Source organism: Zootoca vivipara, chromosome 6, assembly GCF_965207765.1.
Source record: "Zootoca vivipara chromosome 6, rZooViv2.hap1.1, whole genome shotgun sequence".
In the NCBI taxonomy this organism is placed as follows: Eukaryota; Metazoa; Chordata; class Lepidosauria; order Squamata; family Lacertidae; genus Zootoca; species Zootoca vivipara.
The window spans coordinates 10,154,269-10,170,258 of record NC_142589.1 but is presented as its reverse complement, the minus strand read 5'-3'; the positions used below and the strand labels follow the sequence as shown (position 1 = coordinate 10,170,258).

At 49.3% G+C, this 15,990-nt stretch overlaps 1 protein-coding gene across 8 annotated transcripts in view; it reads right to left on the bottom strand.

Moving 5' to 3' along the window:
* Positions 1–15,990, bottom strand: part of UBR4 (ubiquitin protein ligase E3 component n-recognin 4) — a 129,911-nt gene that overhangs the window by 55,568 nt on the left and 58,353 nt on the right. For 6 of the 8 annotated variants that reach the window (XM_035120583.3, XM_035120587.3, XM_035120585.3 and 3 more), the window contains 13 exons: positions 14,846–14,980; positions 12,404–12,578; positions 11,324–11,464; positions 10,387–10,508; positions 9,254–9,365; positions 8,287–8,417; positions 7,059–7,236; positions 6,574–6,678; positions 5,917–6,054; positions 4,369–4,537; positions 3,136–3,232; positions 2,182–2,289; positions 643–759 (listed from right to left, as the gene is read on the bottom strand). In XM_035120583.3, coding sequence (XP_034976474.3) covers positions 643–759; positions 2,182–2,289; positions 3,136–3,232; positions 4,369–4,537; positions 5,917–6,054; positions 6,574–6,678; positions 7,059–7,236; positions 8,287–8,417; positions 9,254–9,365; positions 10,387–10,508; positions 11,324–11,464; positions 12,404–12,578; positions 14,846–14,980 — 1,728 coding nt within the window. The remainder of the gene's footprint in view (positions 1–642; positions 760–2,181; positions 2,290–3,135; positions 3,233–4,368; positions 4,538–5,916; positions 6,055–6,573; positions 6,679–7,058; positions 7,237–8,286; positions 8,418–9,253; positions 9,366–10,386; positions 10,509–11,323; positions 11,465–12,403; positions 12,579–14,845; positions 14,981–15,990) is intronic. The other 2 variants (XM_035120584.3, XM_088671521.1) reach the window with 1 other exon arrangement.

Sequence of the window (15,990 nt, the reverse complement as noted above, 5' to 3'; positions counted from 1 at the left end):
CCGTATGTAGAAGGGAAATCTCTTGCACCCATGTCCTTAAACGGCAAACTTCTGCACTAAATAGATATATAAAGCCCACCTCTTTTTGTTGGGTCAGATGAACCACAGGCGAAACAAGGACTGGCGAAAACGCAAGTGTAAATAAAACCATTACAGAAACTCTGGTTAAATCCAAACAAACCCCACAGCTCATAAGCTCATTAAAATCCGACGCACTTCGGTCTCCGTTTTTAACCTCTATGCTTTTGTTATTAATCTTCTTCCCTCTGCCTGCATGCTTGCTGCCTCTCCCCCCACCAAGCCCCCCAGCTTTCCCCCTCCTTTTTCAGAAAAAAAAGAAAAAAAGCCTTATTACTGCACCTTTTAACAACAAAACAGGGATGGAATCCTCTTAGCGACTTTGAAACGTTGGTGCTGCAACATCTCTGCTCCCCTATAATCACATCTGCAAATCCCTGTCCCCCGTCCCCACTTTTAACCACTTCTTTGCCAACTGGGGTTTCAAGGGCAAAAGGGAGCTTGGGAGCTGCTCTGCGGAGGTGGTCCAGCCGTTCTATCAGCCACACGCAGACATTCTCCCTCTACCAACCTCACGTAACAAAGTATTTTGCAAGACCAGAACTGCGAAAGGGATTTTGGTACCTCGCAAATGGAAGATTTGGACCCTGACTTTGTTCGCGACATGAAGACGCTCAGGAGCCGCATGATCACCAGGTGGACTTCGTTCAGGGCAGTCCGCTCGTTTTTCTTGGAGACGTCCTGGAAAGGGTGGGGAAGGGAGAAGGTGAGAGGAAATGGTTGCCCCTGAAGCTGCACAGCAGTAGACCTCAAGCCCACCCCATCCAGCCCAAATCTCAAGAACTGCAGGGTGAAATAAAACAGATTACACAGAAAGCCTCAAATTGCCCCACGATTTGGGGCAAAGAGCATCTGCTGTGCAGGCAGAATGTCCCAGGTTCAATCCCCAGCAGCATCTCCAGGTAGGGCTGGGAATGCCTCCTGCCTGAAACCCTGGAGGGCTGCCGCCGGAGTGTAGACAATACTGAGCTGCATGAGCCAACATTCTGACTCAGTATAAGGCAGCTTGCTAGGTGACATCCCTCCATAGTGTATATCTCAGGGCACTACCGGAGATTCCAAGTAAACAGCCATTAATTTGGGGGTGGCCAACTTGGCCCAAAGGCTGATTGTCTCATGAATTTATTATTATTTATTATTTATTATTATTTATTATTATTATTATTAATTTCTAGGTCTCAAGGTGGTTCACATAAAATGTCAGGGCAGTTCACATAAATTATCAGGGGTTCACATCCTGCCTTGTGTCCACAACACGCACACTCCACTGGAAGGAGACCCACTTGATGCTGCCCTGCGCTGGTGGTGGCCCATGTAGTCAGTGGCCTGAAATGGTTTCACTGGTGGAGGAGATACTGTGCGGCTCAGAAAGAGGTGACCGTCTTACATCAATGGGTTGTTGGGGTTTTTTTTTTTTTTTTGAGGAAGTAGGGGGGGGAGTCTTCAAACAAATCCCAGCTTTATGGCTGGAAAGCAGAAGATCTCCCAGTAGTTAGGCACCCTGCCCCATGGGGCAAACCCAGCCTAAGGAAGGCCACCTGCTGGCCTCCAGCACCACCCAAAGAAGCCAGGCATGGGCGACTTAGGTTGTCAAGCCTGCTTTGTGCTGTCTGTGTTTAAAAAAGCTTCAAGGGAAGGGTGGAGGTGGCTGGGTGGGAGGTTGCTTGGCAACCCCCCCCAACCCCCAACCCCCCACATTTCCATAATACTCTGCTTGGGACCGCCTGATGATGAGAGTGGTGCTGCTACATTCCCTGCTCAGCTGCTGGGAGGGAAGCCCAGTCCCACTTTATACAAGCCTTCACACCTCCCACTCCCATCAGCTGTGAAGAAAAACAAATACCAGTACTAAAACTCACTACGGGTAAGACAATAGTACAGCAAAAAAAAAACCCACACACACAAAAACACAAGCAGCCCAAGGCGATTGCAGCTGTGTTCAAAGAAAGGCAGCAAAGAGAGGCTCATGGGGGGGCAATAGCCTAATTCCTAAAGCATCTGTTTCCCTGCCTCAACCAGAAGAAGTAGTAGTAACCCAATATGCCTTCCCTCCTGGCCAAAAGGAGATCAGGAGGGGGAGGATGGCAACTCAGCTCCCTGTACCTTTTTATCCATGCACAGTTCTGCGATGAGCTGGGCGAGGAGGTTATCCAGGGCACCCTTGTCCTTCTCGTCATCGCCGTCCAGGTCTGTCGTAAGCATCAGGATTACCTGGGCACACAGAAGCTCATAAGGCGCAAAGAAGGGGTACCTCAAAGGCGTCCGGGACAGAGGTTCTTCTGCTATTAACATTCCTTGGGAGCACACAAGCTGGGTATCCACACTGGACAGCTGCTGAGAACCTCAGACAGACAGCAGTGCTGCCAACTCGCAGCTGTGGTTTGTCCCCCACACCATCCTCTGCAAATCCTTTCTCCCCCTTCCTGGAGCTAACCATAGTGCAGTGTGGCATCTAACACTAGCTGTGTCGTGAGCGACAAACCAGCGTTTACAAATGGGGTTGGAACAAACCACGGTTTCAAAATGGCTGATACGATGTAATTCATTTGTACTTTCCATTTCAAACAACACACTAAAGCAACTCCGGCAGCCAGTTGTAACCAGAGAAAACTACAATATCCCTAAGGAAGCATTGTCATATTTTATTAAGGGGGGCAAATGATGGGACAGTCCAGGATCTAGGCCAGAGGCACTCTGTTCTGGGAAAGCTTCTAAGGGGCACATGCTGGGCAGGGCCAGAGGCAAGAGTGGACACAGCAATGGCTATAATAGGCTAGGCTTCTGCATGCTCTCACCCCCTCTCTATCCTCCCATCCAGGCAAACAAGAGGCATGACTGAAGTCCAAAGACACATTTCTAGCCAGGCAAGCACATCCCAGGAGGGTTCAAGGCAGGGCCTCTGTGTCACCTAGAGAGACCCCAAGAGCAGACAGAGAGTCTTGGAGGGCCCAATTCCCCCCCCCCCCGGGCCTGATGTTCCCCAACCAGGGAATATGGCAAAGATTCCTAAGCAATGACTCTAATCCAAACAGCGAGAGAGACTACTTTGTACATTACCTGCATGTAAGGGATGGCACGGACCCCACCCACGTTCCTCAGCTGGGGAAGGGTCTGCAGCAGCCTCTCCAGCAGCATCAGACGGACCATGTGCAGCCTGAACATCAGAGGGGGAGAAGAGAAGGCATTTGAGAGCAGCAGGTGTGGCCAAGCAATATCACACAGGGTTGTAACCAACTCCGTTTTGACTCAAGGGTGGACCCAATGAAATGAAAGGACTCAAGTCACATTCATTCATTTAAATCAGGGTTTCCCAAACGTGGGGCTCCAGCTGTTCTACGACTACAACTCCCATCATCCCTAGCTAGCAAGACCAGTGGTCAGGGATGATGGGAACTGTAGTTCAAAAACAGCTGGAGATCCAAGTGTGGGAAACCCTGATTTAAATCAGCCTGCTCCAAATAAGAGCAATGCGGTTCAAGTGCAGTCTTCACATGCCGACGAAGAGCCAAACATAACACACACACCTCAAAAAAGCAGCAAACTAGTGAGAAACAAACCATGAGGAGGAATTGGTACACTGCACACATCAACAACTTTTCCCAGAAAGTCAGTGGTGAGGAGGCCATAAAAAGAAAAGGGCAGCATCCTGAGCTGCCACCACCACTTCCCACAAATCCTTGGGAGCCTCCCTGATTGGAGGCTCCCAAGTCTTGCAACGTTTATCCTGGAAGCTCACTGGGACCACAAGTATCCCATTACTCACATAAAAATGGGAGGGGTGCATGGCTTTCTTGCATGTCAGGTGCTGCTGCAGCTGGGAGGAAGGACGTCACTCTTGTGCTTTGGGACAGGGCTTTCCCAACCTGACTATCAGCTCTACAGGCAGCACAGTCAACGATTATGGACAACGGGTGGGCGCCACCAATCTCTAAAGGGCTGCTGAGCCAGTTTCCATCATTGGGGAGAAGGAGAGACCGTTTCCCAGTCTGACCAGCTGATGACCTGGTTCCCTGCTACACATACATGCGCACACACACAAGACTTCCTTTGGCTCACGTCACTTGCTGCAGCTGGACTGACTCTGAAGGCACCTCATTTGCATCTCACAACAATTTCTAGGTTAACGGTGGGTACATCTGGCAGGGATCTATTTAACGGGATGCGCTGCTGGGGGGTGGGGGTGGGGAGAAGCGATGCCTCAACATGTGCAGCAGGGTGAGGGCAGGGTGTCCCATTCTAGCTTCACGGACCCAAGACTCCCCCTTAAGCCAGAAAGGAGGGAGGCCTTGCCTGTTGCTGGCGTGGACGTCTCCTTCCGCCTCTCCTTCCCCTTCCGACCCTTCGCCCTCCTGCTGCCCGGTGGTGGTGCTGATGGCGCCCGTGCTGGAACTGACGCTCCCTGGCCCAGCAGGGTGGCCCTCGGCGGTCGTGTCTCCGTAGGCGCTGCTGCGGCCGGACACTGGAAAGAGAGGAGCAGGGCAAGGGGGAGAGGTGATAAGCACTCCCGGGACCCCGAACACCGGGACAGACACATTTGTTTGGGGGGAGTGGCGCAGCTCAGCGGTGGAGTGCCTATTCTGCATGCAGAAGGGCCCAGGTTCGGTCCCTGGCACCACCTCCAGGGAGGACTCGAAAGGACTCCCTGACAGGTACCCTGGGACTCAAGCTCTGACTTTGTACAAGGTGGTGCCCCATGTTCCAATTCAGCCAAAAGGGGTTGCACCCAACGACATAGAGAAAGTCTACTGGAAGCCTGTTAGTTGTGTCTGTTCACTTCGCTCTGCTTGGGGCTAATGTGCACAGCCCATTGTTTCTTGCACAATAATATTACCAGATATGTACCAAAGCTTTCGCGCGCAGGAAGAAAAGGCAACTGAAAACACTAGGGCAGAGTTAAAATCGGGGGGGGGGGGAGGCCGCCACCAAGATCCACCACCAGCGAATAACTGATGTGTTTTTTAAGAGATGCCTCAATGTTGTTCATGTTCATAGGAGGCTGAGAGAGGAGGCAGCTTCACAGTACTGTATAGGCACCACTGCCAGAAAAGGCCCTCCCTCTAGTGACCACTGACGGAACTTCCAGAGACTGCATCCTGGCCTGTAGGGCTTCCTTTGCTGGGCAACAGGAAGAAAGGGGGCTCCTCGAGGGAGCCTGCCCCCAAGCTGCTTAACAGCTTTACAGGTGAGACTCTGGCCAAACTGGTCCCCTGCTGGGGCCGATGGGAGTTGTAATGCAAAACATCTGAAGAGGGAACCAGGTTGTTACAGGTTAATAGCTAAACTTCAAAGCTGGCAGCCAGTGCAACTTCTTTAAGAGGGTATGATAGGCTGCCCCAGTGGGATTTTGGTTACAAGACGCTGGACTGGGCGGATCAATCCAGCAGAGCTGTTGCTTATTTATTTATGCTTCAGCTGCCCTTCTTCACAAAGACCCAGAGCAGGTGACAACAGAACATTCATATTTTTAATTTTTTTAAAAAAATCTCTAGTTTAAAGTATTAACATTCTAAAATGAATTAAACACATCCAAAATGGGCCAGGAAAGCACTCCATATAACATAGGGATTCCATCAGGGAAGGGCCCTAGCTCAGTGGAAGAGAATCTGCTTTGCATGCGGGTTCAATCCCTACTGGCATCTCCAGATAGGGCTGAGAGAGGCGCCCTGCCCCAAACCCTGGAGGGATGCTGCCAGTCATTGCCGACAAAACTAAAAGCTAGATGGAACAAGGCTCTGACTCAGTGTTAAGACAGCTTCCCGGGTTCCTATCTTTATTCCATCATATGCTGCCAGGTGGAGGGAAGAGCAGGGCCCAAGCCAAGTTAATCATGGGCATTACCACTGTGCTCTCCGGCCACCGAATCTACTGCGCTGCCGCCGCTCTCGGAACCCACACTGCCACCGTGGTCAGCCGGGGAGGTCCGCAGGGTGGACCCGTCTGTCGCTGCCGTGCTGCCTTCGTCATCAGAAGCTGGAGCTAAGAGAGTAAGGAGGGCTGTTACAAGTAAAAACACCGTCTTTGAGCAACTCCAACACAAAAGCTTGCGATAAGGATTTTAAAAGTTCTTAGTGGATTTCAAACATTATGGCTGCAGCATAATCAACTGGATTTTTTAAAACGGCTTTCAAAAAGTGGTCTTGATTGATCAATTACCGTAGCGGATTGTTAAGATATTTATTATTTTTTATACAAGCGTATAAGATACATGCGCAGGGGCTGTAACTCTGTGGCAAAGGCATCTGCTGTGCAGGCAGAAGGTCAATCCCCAGTTATCAGGTACCAGGAAAGACCCTTCTCTGCCAAAGACCCCAGAGAGTCACTGCCTGTAAGAGTAGGCAATTCCAGGCTAGTTGGGAAGATGGTCTGACTTGATATAAGGCTGCTGCATGTCTACGCCACCCCAGCTGCTAGAAGGCACCTACAGAATTCCAAGCGGTATTGTCTGCGCTCTGAAACGGGAGGTATCATTTGGAGGTTTACGCTGTGAACAGTTACCTGATGCTGTTGTGTCCGAAAGGGTCCCGGCGTCGAGAGAGGAAGAGCTGGGGGCTTGGCCGGACAGCCCCAGGCTCTGCAGGCCAAGTGCACTGCTGCTGCTCCCTGTGTAAGGGAAGAAAGAAAAGGTGGAGATCCTCATCCCCAGAAAAGCAAACGCCCAGGGATGTGCCTTCATTCACACAGCAAGTGAAAATGCTTTGGCCTCGAGGAAGAATGCTGCTCTCCCCAAATGTCGCCTCCAAATAACCCTTCACCAAGCAGCAAAGTTGGAAGTGACTAGGTTAATTAAATTTATAATTCTTCCCACCTAGTCCAGCATCCTGCTCTCACAGTGGCCATCCAGATGCCACAAAGGAAAACCAGCAAGCAGGACATGAGCAACTGGTGTTCAGCATTACTGCCTCTGACAGAGCATAGCCTTATTGAACTGGGGGCAACCTGACCCTCTCCCTCCATGCCGCCTCCTCGCTGGTGCTTCTCACCTTGCTGGTCTTGTTGCAGACTCAGGGCAATGGCAAGCTCCACCATCGTCTCATCGTCGGCATCTGGGGGGATGTCCAGCATGGGGGGGAAACCCTCAGCCCCAGCCAAGAGGGCTTCCAGAGGAGAGGGGTTGCCATTGTTCACGTTCTCAGCTGTCTCCAACACCATTGACTCGGACTAGGGGAGAAAGAGAAGTGGGGTTGACGCCACAGCACCCTCTGCCCAACGCACAGTACAAAGCAGTGCTGTAAAATAACCATCCGGTTAATTGCTGTTAAAGATGCACATGAGATGCACAAAAGAGTACCCAATGCTAGGCCTATTCAAATCAGACTCACTGGAATTTATGGCCACAGCAAACTTTAATTTCCATCATGGGCTTAATCTGAATAGAAGTTAGCAGGATGCAACCCATTCTGAGCATGTCCTATGTTTAATCCTGCCTTCTGGAGCCAACGGGAAGTAAGTCTGCTCCAGCTTCTACATGAGAGCTGTCCTTCAGATATTTGTCTACAGCATCTGGTATGCTGCCTCTGCACTTTGCTACATAGATAGATGCCAGGGCAGCCAGGCCCACCCAAAATGCCCCCAGAACCCAGTTGTTGGGCAAGTACACACACACACCTTACAAGGTACAGCCAGGACACATAGTTTTCTTTAAAAGGCCAGTGCTTTTTGTACAGTCTACTGGCTGTTTGGTGTGGGTTCCTCCCCCCCCCTTTGCTAAACAATGAATAACAATCTTTTTAAGAAAACCAGATCAACAAAATGTCTGATGAAATGCACTCAAGCAGCCTGTTGAAATGCTAAAGCAGAGAGGGAGAAGGTAGGAGGCGAAAGCCACCTGCGGCCCTCCAGGGGCTGCTAGACTCCCATCTCCCTTAATCCCTGACCTTGAATCATACTGGCTGATGCTGGGAGTCCAACAACCCCCGGAGGGCCACAGGTTCTTGATCCCCTGCCTACTCAGCTTTGATGCTGAGCCTAAAGGAGGGTCGACTTTGGCACTTACCTGATGGACCACTGCCTCCTCCTACGATCAGTCTGGTCACATCAGTCTGGTCTAGGGGGTTGGCCAGGCAGTGCTCTCTAGATCTTGATGAGACTATGACTCCCATCCACCCCGACCAGCACAGCCAATGGTGCTGTCAATGATGGGAGTTGAAGTCCAGCATCACATTGCCTACCCACCAAGTCCCTTTTGGAAATGAAGCCGGCGAGACTCACCACCATCTCAAAGTCCCCGTGGTCCACCTCGCTTTGCTCCTGGCTCTCCTGCCGGATGTCTTCGCCATTCGGGATCCCAGAGCTCTGCATCTTATCCTCCGCGTCGTCATCATCATAATCGTCTTTATCTCCTGGGGCAGAAGTGGTGTTGTCGGCCGCGTATATAATGCACATTGGCACAGGCACATAGAAATCCCACAATGCTTTGCTGCGTTGTGCTGCAGCTGGGATTGGTGGCCTCGGATGTGCAATGGGGTCCCCCACCAAGTGAGCTGACACTCTTGCTTAGCTGCGACCCCCACTGGGCGGTACAGTCTTATGCATGTCAGCCTCAGGCCGCGAGAGCAGAATGTGGCCCTCTGCATATGACCGCACCACTTTCTATCTGCTGCCTTTTAAACACATTGGCCCCAATCCAGTTAAAGCGATTTGTGACCAAGTACTATTGAGAGGCAATGGGATTCAACAGTCAACTAATTTGTAAAACTGGTTTCCGTGGGACCAAAGACAACAAGGTGCGCCATTGAACTCTGATAATATCCCCCTTGCTTGTCTGGATGGAGGGTTGAGAGGGGACTATGTGTGTTTAGAAACTAGTCTACTGTACAAATGTATGGTTTACATTTTTGCTCTACCCACTTTTCATCTGGCCCTGCCCACCACTGCCATGTGGCCCTCAGAAGGCTGCCTGGAACGGACTGCAGCCCTTGGGCATAAAAGGTTCCCCGCCTGTGCTATGGAATTTCAGGCGTAGGAAAGGAGCTACAAATTAGGAAACTCCAATCCCAGCCACATGCTCCTCTGTAGGAGCACAGTTGCTCTCTTGGGATCTCGCCAAACTTCTGACATTCTGACTGCAGGTCAGCTTGCAGGGGGATTTTAAACTAGGGTTTTATAAGGCACAGGCCCCACAAGAGGGGAACTCCCCCAGCACAGCCGTGTTAGCCAAGAACCAAGGACTAGTTACCCATCGGGGTGTTGCTCCGAGGAGACGAGGGCAGCGTCACGTGCCTCCGCTTGTTCCTGGGCCTCAGCACACGGATCAAAGCTTGCTTGCAGGAGAAGCTCACGGACGGATCCTGGATAGCAAGCAAAGCAAAAGTTGGCCTGTGTGTGTCATTCACCTGCCATTGTTCCATGCAGCCCTTGAAACGGGATGGCACCGAGGATCTCTGGCTAGGATCTTCCCCAGACCTGCTTCCAAAATTCTTTTGACTGGAGATGAAACCTGCTGCTTGGTGTCCCCCGAAAAGCACCACTGCCATCATTAATAATAATAATTTGATTCCTTTTCCCCCCATCACTGTAAGTCGCCAGCATTTAAAATACAACATTAAGAGCAGCTTGGTACGTTCTAGCCTGTGAGCTACATCTACAAAGGCGTGATGTGGATATGCCCCCTCTCTATAGATAGAAAGAGCGGTCGCTCAGCGGCAGAGCACCTGCCTTGCATGCAAAAGGTCCCAGGTTCAATCACCAGCATCTTCAGGTAGGGCTGGGAGAGACTCCTGCCTGGAAGCCAGGAGAGCTGCTGCCGGTCAGTGCGGGCAATACTAAGCTAGATGGGCCAATGGTCTGACTCAGTATAAGGCAGCTTCATTTGTACCTGTTTAATTCTACTCTTCATTCGCAACTACAAGGGCTACAATCTTGCTTCATTTTTAAGGGAAGGGAGAAAAGCTCCCACATTCATCCAGGTGAGGTAGGGAGAGACACCCTGCCTGAAACCACTGCCAGTCAGTACAGACAACACTAGGCTACATGGACGAAGGGCCTGACTCTGCACAAGGCCATTTTCTGCGTTCTTCTCTGGTGGAGGTTCTCCTGATTCAGATGAGCGGGGGAGAGACCGCTATGCATCATCAGATGAAGCCATGCCCCAAATCCCCAGACGATGGCTCCCAGCAGCCTCATGCAGATGATGAACAGGAGGCAGCGTATGAAAGGGCAGAAGTAGCCTTTCAAGTCCAGGGGTCTCCAGTCTCTCTGCAGAGCGATGGAGCCTCAGAAGAGCCAGAGTGAACAGATTTGGCTGCACGCAGGCATCTCTCCCTTCCTCCCGCCACCCTGCCCCCAAACCAAAGCGGCTCAGAGTTGTACCGGGCACAGCAACATCTGCATGTAGATTTTGGAGGCTGTGTTGATGCAGTCCAGCTCGCAGGTGCAATAACCATGGATTATGTCCACAAGAGCGTTGACGGTGGCTTCCACATGGGTCAAGCCTAAGGCGGGGAGAGAAAGGAGGGGGGTTTAAAGAAGAAGAATTTGACATTCGATGTGTTGAAGTGTTCTGCATCTTTTACTTTTTTTTGCCCACAGGAACAAGAGGGGAAAGGTGCTGCAGTCGCTGCTCTGATGGCACAAACCAATTCCACCTGGTTAATAAAGCCCACAAAGGGAGTTACTAGCCTGCAGTTTTGTTCCACTAGTCTGTTGGGAGCTAGCAGAAGAGGGATGGAGCACTCAAGGCCTCCTTCAACAGCGCAGGGCATTTGTATGCTGGACCTGAAGCAAGAGTGAGGAAACTATGGCCCTCCAGGCTTCTCCATCTGGCCCTTGGGCTTCTTCCCAAGGCCACACCTACTCACTGGCCCCATTCCACATCCTCCGCAAGTGCTTGAACTGGCTTGAACTGTAATAATGCCTCTTTGCTTGCATGGATGGAGGGCGTGCGCGTGTGCGTGTGCGTGCATGCGCAGAAACCTCTGCCTTTGCCCAGCTAGAAGGCAGTCTATTGAGCAAAGATAACATTCACATTCATTGCTACACCTACTTTTTGCCTCTGGACATTTCCCATCCCTCCCCAGAAAGTCCTCCCCAAAAAGGGCTGCAGCGCTTGGGACAACAGTTTCCCTTCCCCTGACTTTTTTTCTTTGGCCACCCCTCTTGGCACCCCACGCCCCGTGGGCAGGCGAAATTGGTTGATTTGGTGTAAGGCAGCTTCCTGCATTTCTATCAGAGTTCCTTGTTTGCTCGCCCTGCAGGTGAGCTCAGGAACAAGCGTCTCAAGCAAGTTTTAAAGAGAGAAAGCGAGTACCTGGCAAACAAGCAGGGGCCAAGAAGGCGTTCTTGGGCTTTGAGGCATGCAGTTTCCAGAAATGGTTGACCAACTGAGTAATAAAAGTGCACCCTTCTCCTTCGGCATTCTTCTGGGTCTCCTGAGCTTCTTCAACCCCTTCTGAATGTTGTTTTAAAAGAAAAAGGAAGAGAGAGAGCTAGTTAGCTGCAGGTTTGTTTGGTTTTAGCTATGTCAAAAACAGACCAGCCAAAGCATCCCATGAAGCAGGACAGAAATATGTTGCATCCCCCTATTAAGACTATCAGAAAGCTAACCATCTGGAATTAACTACTTTGGCTCTGACAAAAATTGCTTTTATTATCATTATCAGCAGCAGCAGCAGCAGCAGCAGCATCACCACTGAGAGTCTTTTTCCCAGAGCCAGGACTCACAGCACAGCACAGTACAAAAACTAAAACAAACACAAGATAAAATGCAGAAAGCTAAAATATAGAACAGATAATAGTTTAAAAGTAATTAAACTATAATGGAATTAAAACAATGTAAGAAACAAACCTACTAAACTACAGACAGTAAAAACAGCATAGCACTATTTGAAACTTAAAAACAGTCAGTTCTCAAAGGCCTGCTGGAATAACAGTCTTCACCAATTCACTATGAATTAAGACTTAAGTTGTTATACCCTCTGCCTTTCTGGATTGCTGCTGTAAGAATTACACTTGGAACAGCATTTCTGTACTCTTTGTAAAACAGCATCGTTCACTATGTTACCCAGAGCCCTTTACACAAGATCCTTGTGAAAAATATCTGTCCCAAGTTTAGCCACAGGAAATGTTTTGTTGCACCGCATGAGCTAGCATGCTTTTCGCTGTTGGATCAGGAAAGCTAGGCAACCTTGCATGTTTCTCTTTATGCAGTGTCTGCCACAAAATTAGGAGCCAAATCTGTGGTTCTGTTTTGAATGCAATTTTGCTTTGTAATGGTTTACAGCCAAACAAATACAATTCATTACTACCACAAGGTCAGAAACATGAACAAGAAGCCAACGCATGAACAAAAATGGCAAAACGAAGGGGAGCAGAGGGGAGCTTGGTGTACCTGCTTCCAGCTGAGGCAGCTTTGACTCTGTGAAGTGGACCAAGTTATTGGGCCTCATGATGGCGATGGAGCGGGCAGTGATGACCAGCCTCTGGAACACTTCTGGGTCGAGGTCCTTCCCCTCTTTGCTTGAAGCCGTCAGATACTGGATGGCTTTGCTCAGTAGAGCCTGATCCTACAAAGAGAGAAGTTTGCCCAATAAGAGTACAGTGGTGCCTTGCTTAACGAATGCCCTGCTTAACGAAATTTCCGCTTAACGAAAGGATTTTTCAAGCGGAGGTTGCCTCGCTAGACGAATTCGTTTTATGAAAAATTCGTCTAGCGAATTGCGGTTTCCCATAGAAATGCATTGAAATTCAATTAATGCGTTCCTATGCGCAAAAGAAAATTCAAAAAAAATTCAATGCATTCCTATGGAATTCGCTAGACGATTTTTTCGTTATAAGAAAAGACCTGTGGAACAAATTAAATTTGTCTAGCGAGGCACCACTGTACTTATTGGGACATATTGGAAAAATGATAAGCTCCCTACCAGAGTCAAATGGTTACCCAAATTGACAGAATATGCAGAATTAGCCTCCCTTTCAGAAAGAATCAGAGATAAACCCAGACAGGAGTTCATTCTAGAAGGGGATAATTTCAAAAACTATTGGAAAAGTAGCTATAACTTAAACACGGTAGTTGCCTTTGAATGATTTCTGTAAATAATACATATGATGGGAAATGATATCAAAATAGAAAAGAGAATTTTTATAAACTAACAATGGTTAAGTAAAGCAAGATGTTTAATATAAAGGAAACAATGGAGTTTTGAGGCTAGATCTGTACAGGGTAGCAAAAGATCAGACTAGGTTTGTGTAGAAAGCACATACAGTAGTTGAAACTGTATGTATCTCTTGTGATATAATTACTGGATTGATCAAAATGAAGATGACTACATGTTGTATATATGTGGAAAATTACCCTTCTTGGAAAGGTATCTCATAAACTTAAAATATCTAAAAGGCAGCATTCAAATGACTATTTGAGGCACATGGTTATTCAGTGTCACGAGTATATGCAATTGTATGGCTCACTTAAGACTATATTATTGAGAATAAAGGCTCTATAAAGGAACACACGGGTGGAGAATACTTCTATTTTTATAAACCTTTATTATTTGCAAAAGGAATCTTTGTATGAGTTAATACTTTATTATTCCTTTGGAGATGAGCTGTAACTTTGCACAGCCTTCCAGCCTATGATGCTTTACAGTTTAAATCTCCGATTCCTTATTTTCTTCCTGTTATGTTTGCACTTTTGTTTGTTAATCAATTTTTTTTAAAAGAAAGAGGACAGGAAGGCTCAGGAGCAAATCCCGGACTGAGACCAAACATCCACCTCATTCTGAGCAGTGCACTTGAACTGCGGGGGGAGGTTAACTCGAGACAGTTCACGTGTCAGAGTCGCTCCACAGGGAAGGCCAGTGACAAGACTCACCCCTCCCGGCCACAGTTCTTCCTCCCCACAGCAACAGGATCCACTCTGGAGCACCCTGTCCCCTTCATTCTGGTTATTATCAGTGCTGTATTATCAGCAGAAGTTTTCTGGGGGAATTCCTGGGAGTTCCTCACAAACTGCTTGAGGGCACCTCAGTGAGTTTGCTAGCGGAAGCAAAATGGATAGGTCTGGGGTCTCAAGGACCTGGGCCTCTAATAAGCCCAAGCCTGCTTCTCTCTTAAGGCCACATCTCCCTCAGTGTAAAAGAGAGCCAGCATGAGGGTGGGGGAGAAAAAGTGAAGGAAGCGAGGAATGTTTGAGGGTTTTGAGTGGTGCTGTGTTCCTGTTGTTGTTTTCCCTGCAAAGCTAGTTTATTGTGCTTTCTTATTTACCAGGTCGTGTTAACGTTGCAAAAGCATTTAAGCATTGCATATGGGAGCAGAACGCCATGTTGATCAGTTCAGACAGGAGTAATGCTGGTGAGGGTCTCTTCTCCAACACAGTTGCCTTGTCTTGAACTCTGTTGCCCTAATCACAAAGTGAAGGCTTGATTTTCTTCCACACCTGCCACCACTACTTGTGTGAATCTGCAGGGAGTTGTTCCAGGGCAGGGAGAGCCAATTGTGGTACCCCCCCACCCCAAGATGTCACTAGTTTGGATGATGTATGTTCAGCAGCATCATGAGAGCAGCACGGAAGCGGCTACCTCTGTTTTGGAACATACAGACCCTCCCTTCTCCACAGCTGCAGACAGGGAGGCCTCAAGGGTCCAGTCAATGGCCCATGTAGGGCAAGGGAACAGCTCCTGAAAGCCACCCCAGACCCCTCTCCAACATCTACACGGAGGCGCAAGGGTTTATCTGAGACACAAGAAAGCCAAAAATAAATCTGCCGGGGATGGGAAACTCAGGGAACCCCAAAGGTTTGTGCGGTGGGGGAACAAAGATGGCTCTGTAGCTTTACCTTGTGGTTGTGATAGGCCGAGCGGCTGGTGTGGAGGCTGGCCAGGAGGCTCTTGGTCTGCTGCTGGACGCTGGAGGGGGCTGGCGTCGACAGAAGCATGGTAGCCAACTCTTGAGCGGCAGCCTTGCTCTTCTCCTGTAAACGGGACACAGAAACTGGGCTAGCGGTGCCTTTGATGTCGGGAGTTTCCTATTCCCCCTCTCCCCCAAAAGCATCATCGGGCAGGAAGGCAGGAAACAAGAGTAAACAGTTCCATAAAGTTGGCTGTAGACAAAACAGCAACAACAAGGCCCTTTGGAAGCTTATTTCGGGACCCTGGAAGGCCTGAATGTGTTTGTCAACTACCAAATAAAGCAGGGTGGGTGTCTGGCCCATGGGGGCTCCGGTTTTCCTTAAGCTATATCCACTTGTCAATGGGGTGATGTCACCCCAGCGGTCGGGAATGAGGGAGAGTTAAATCCTGCTTGGTTCAGCTGCGCATGTTCTCCATGGGGAACCAGTGTGCATAACCAACCCCTGTAGAATTGAGTATTTTTAATACTTTTTGAGGGGTTTTTTGGGGGGAAGCTACCCCCCAACAACGCCCATGCCCCTGGCCCATCTGCTGAGGGCGGGTGTTCAATCCTGCTTAGTTCAGGTATGTACACTGGTTCTCCATGGGATCTTTGCACAAAACACACCAGCTGATGGGTGGGGAGTCCAATCCTGATTGGTCACTATCTTCCTCCAATGGGCATAATGCTGTCAAGCGAGTCGATAGGTGGGTGGTCTGGCCCGCCTGTCATGGAGCTTCAGAGTTGGCAGGGGGTCAAACGGCTGTCAAAGTTAGCCTACAGGATATTAGATAAAGAGCTGGTTCCCAGAGACAAAAAGGCCCTCCACCCTTGTGCTATAAAGTGTCCCAAATGAGCTACTGATGGAGACCAGACATTTGGAGTGCAGCAGTAAAGTCTGACCCAGCAAGTCCAGGTCTCCTACAAGCCCACTGCCCCCCACAAAAAAAACCCTCTGGAGCAGGAACAAATGTCTCCCTGCTGACAATGATCAGAGAAGTGAACACTGGCTTTCAAACCCAGCTCCAAAAAAACCATTTTCTCCCTCTCTCTCTTTTTTTGGCTAGGCAGCTTTCCTGACAGATCTCCGCT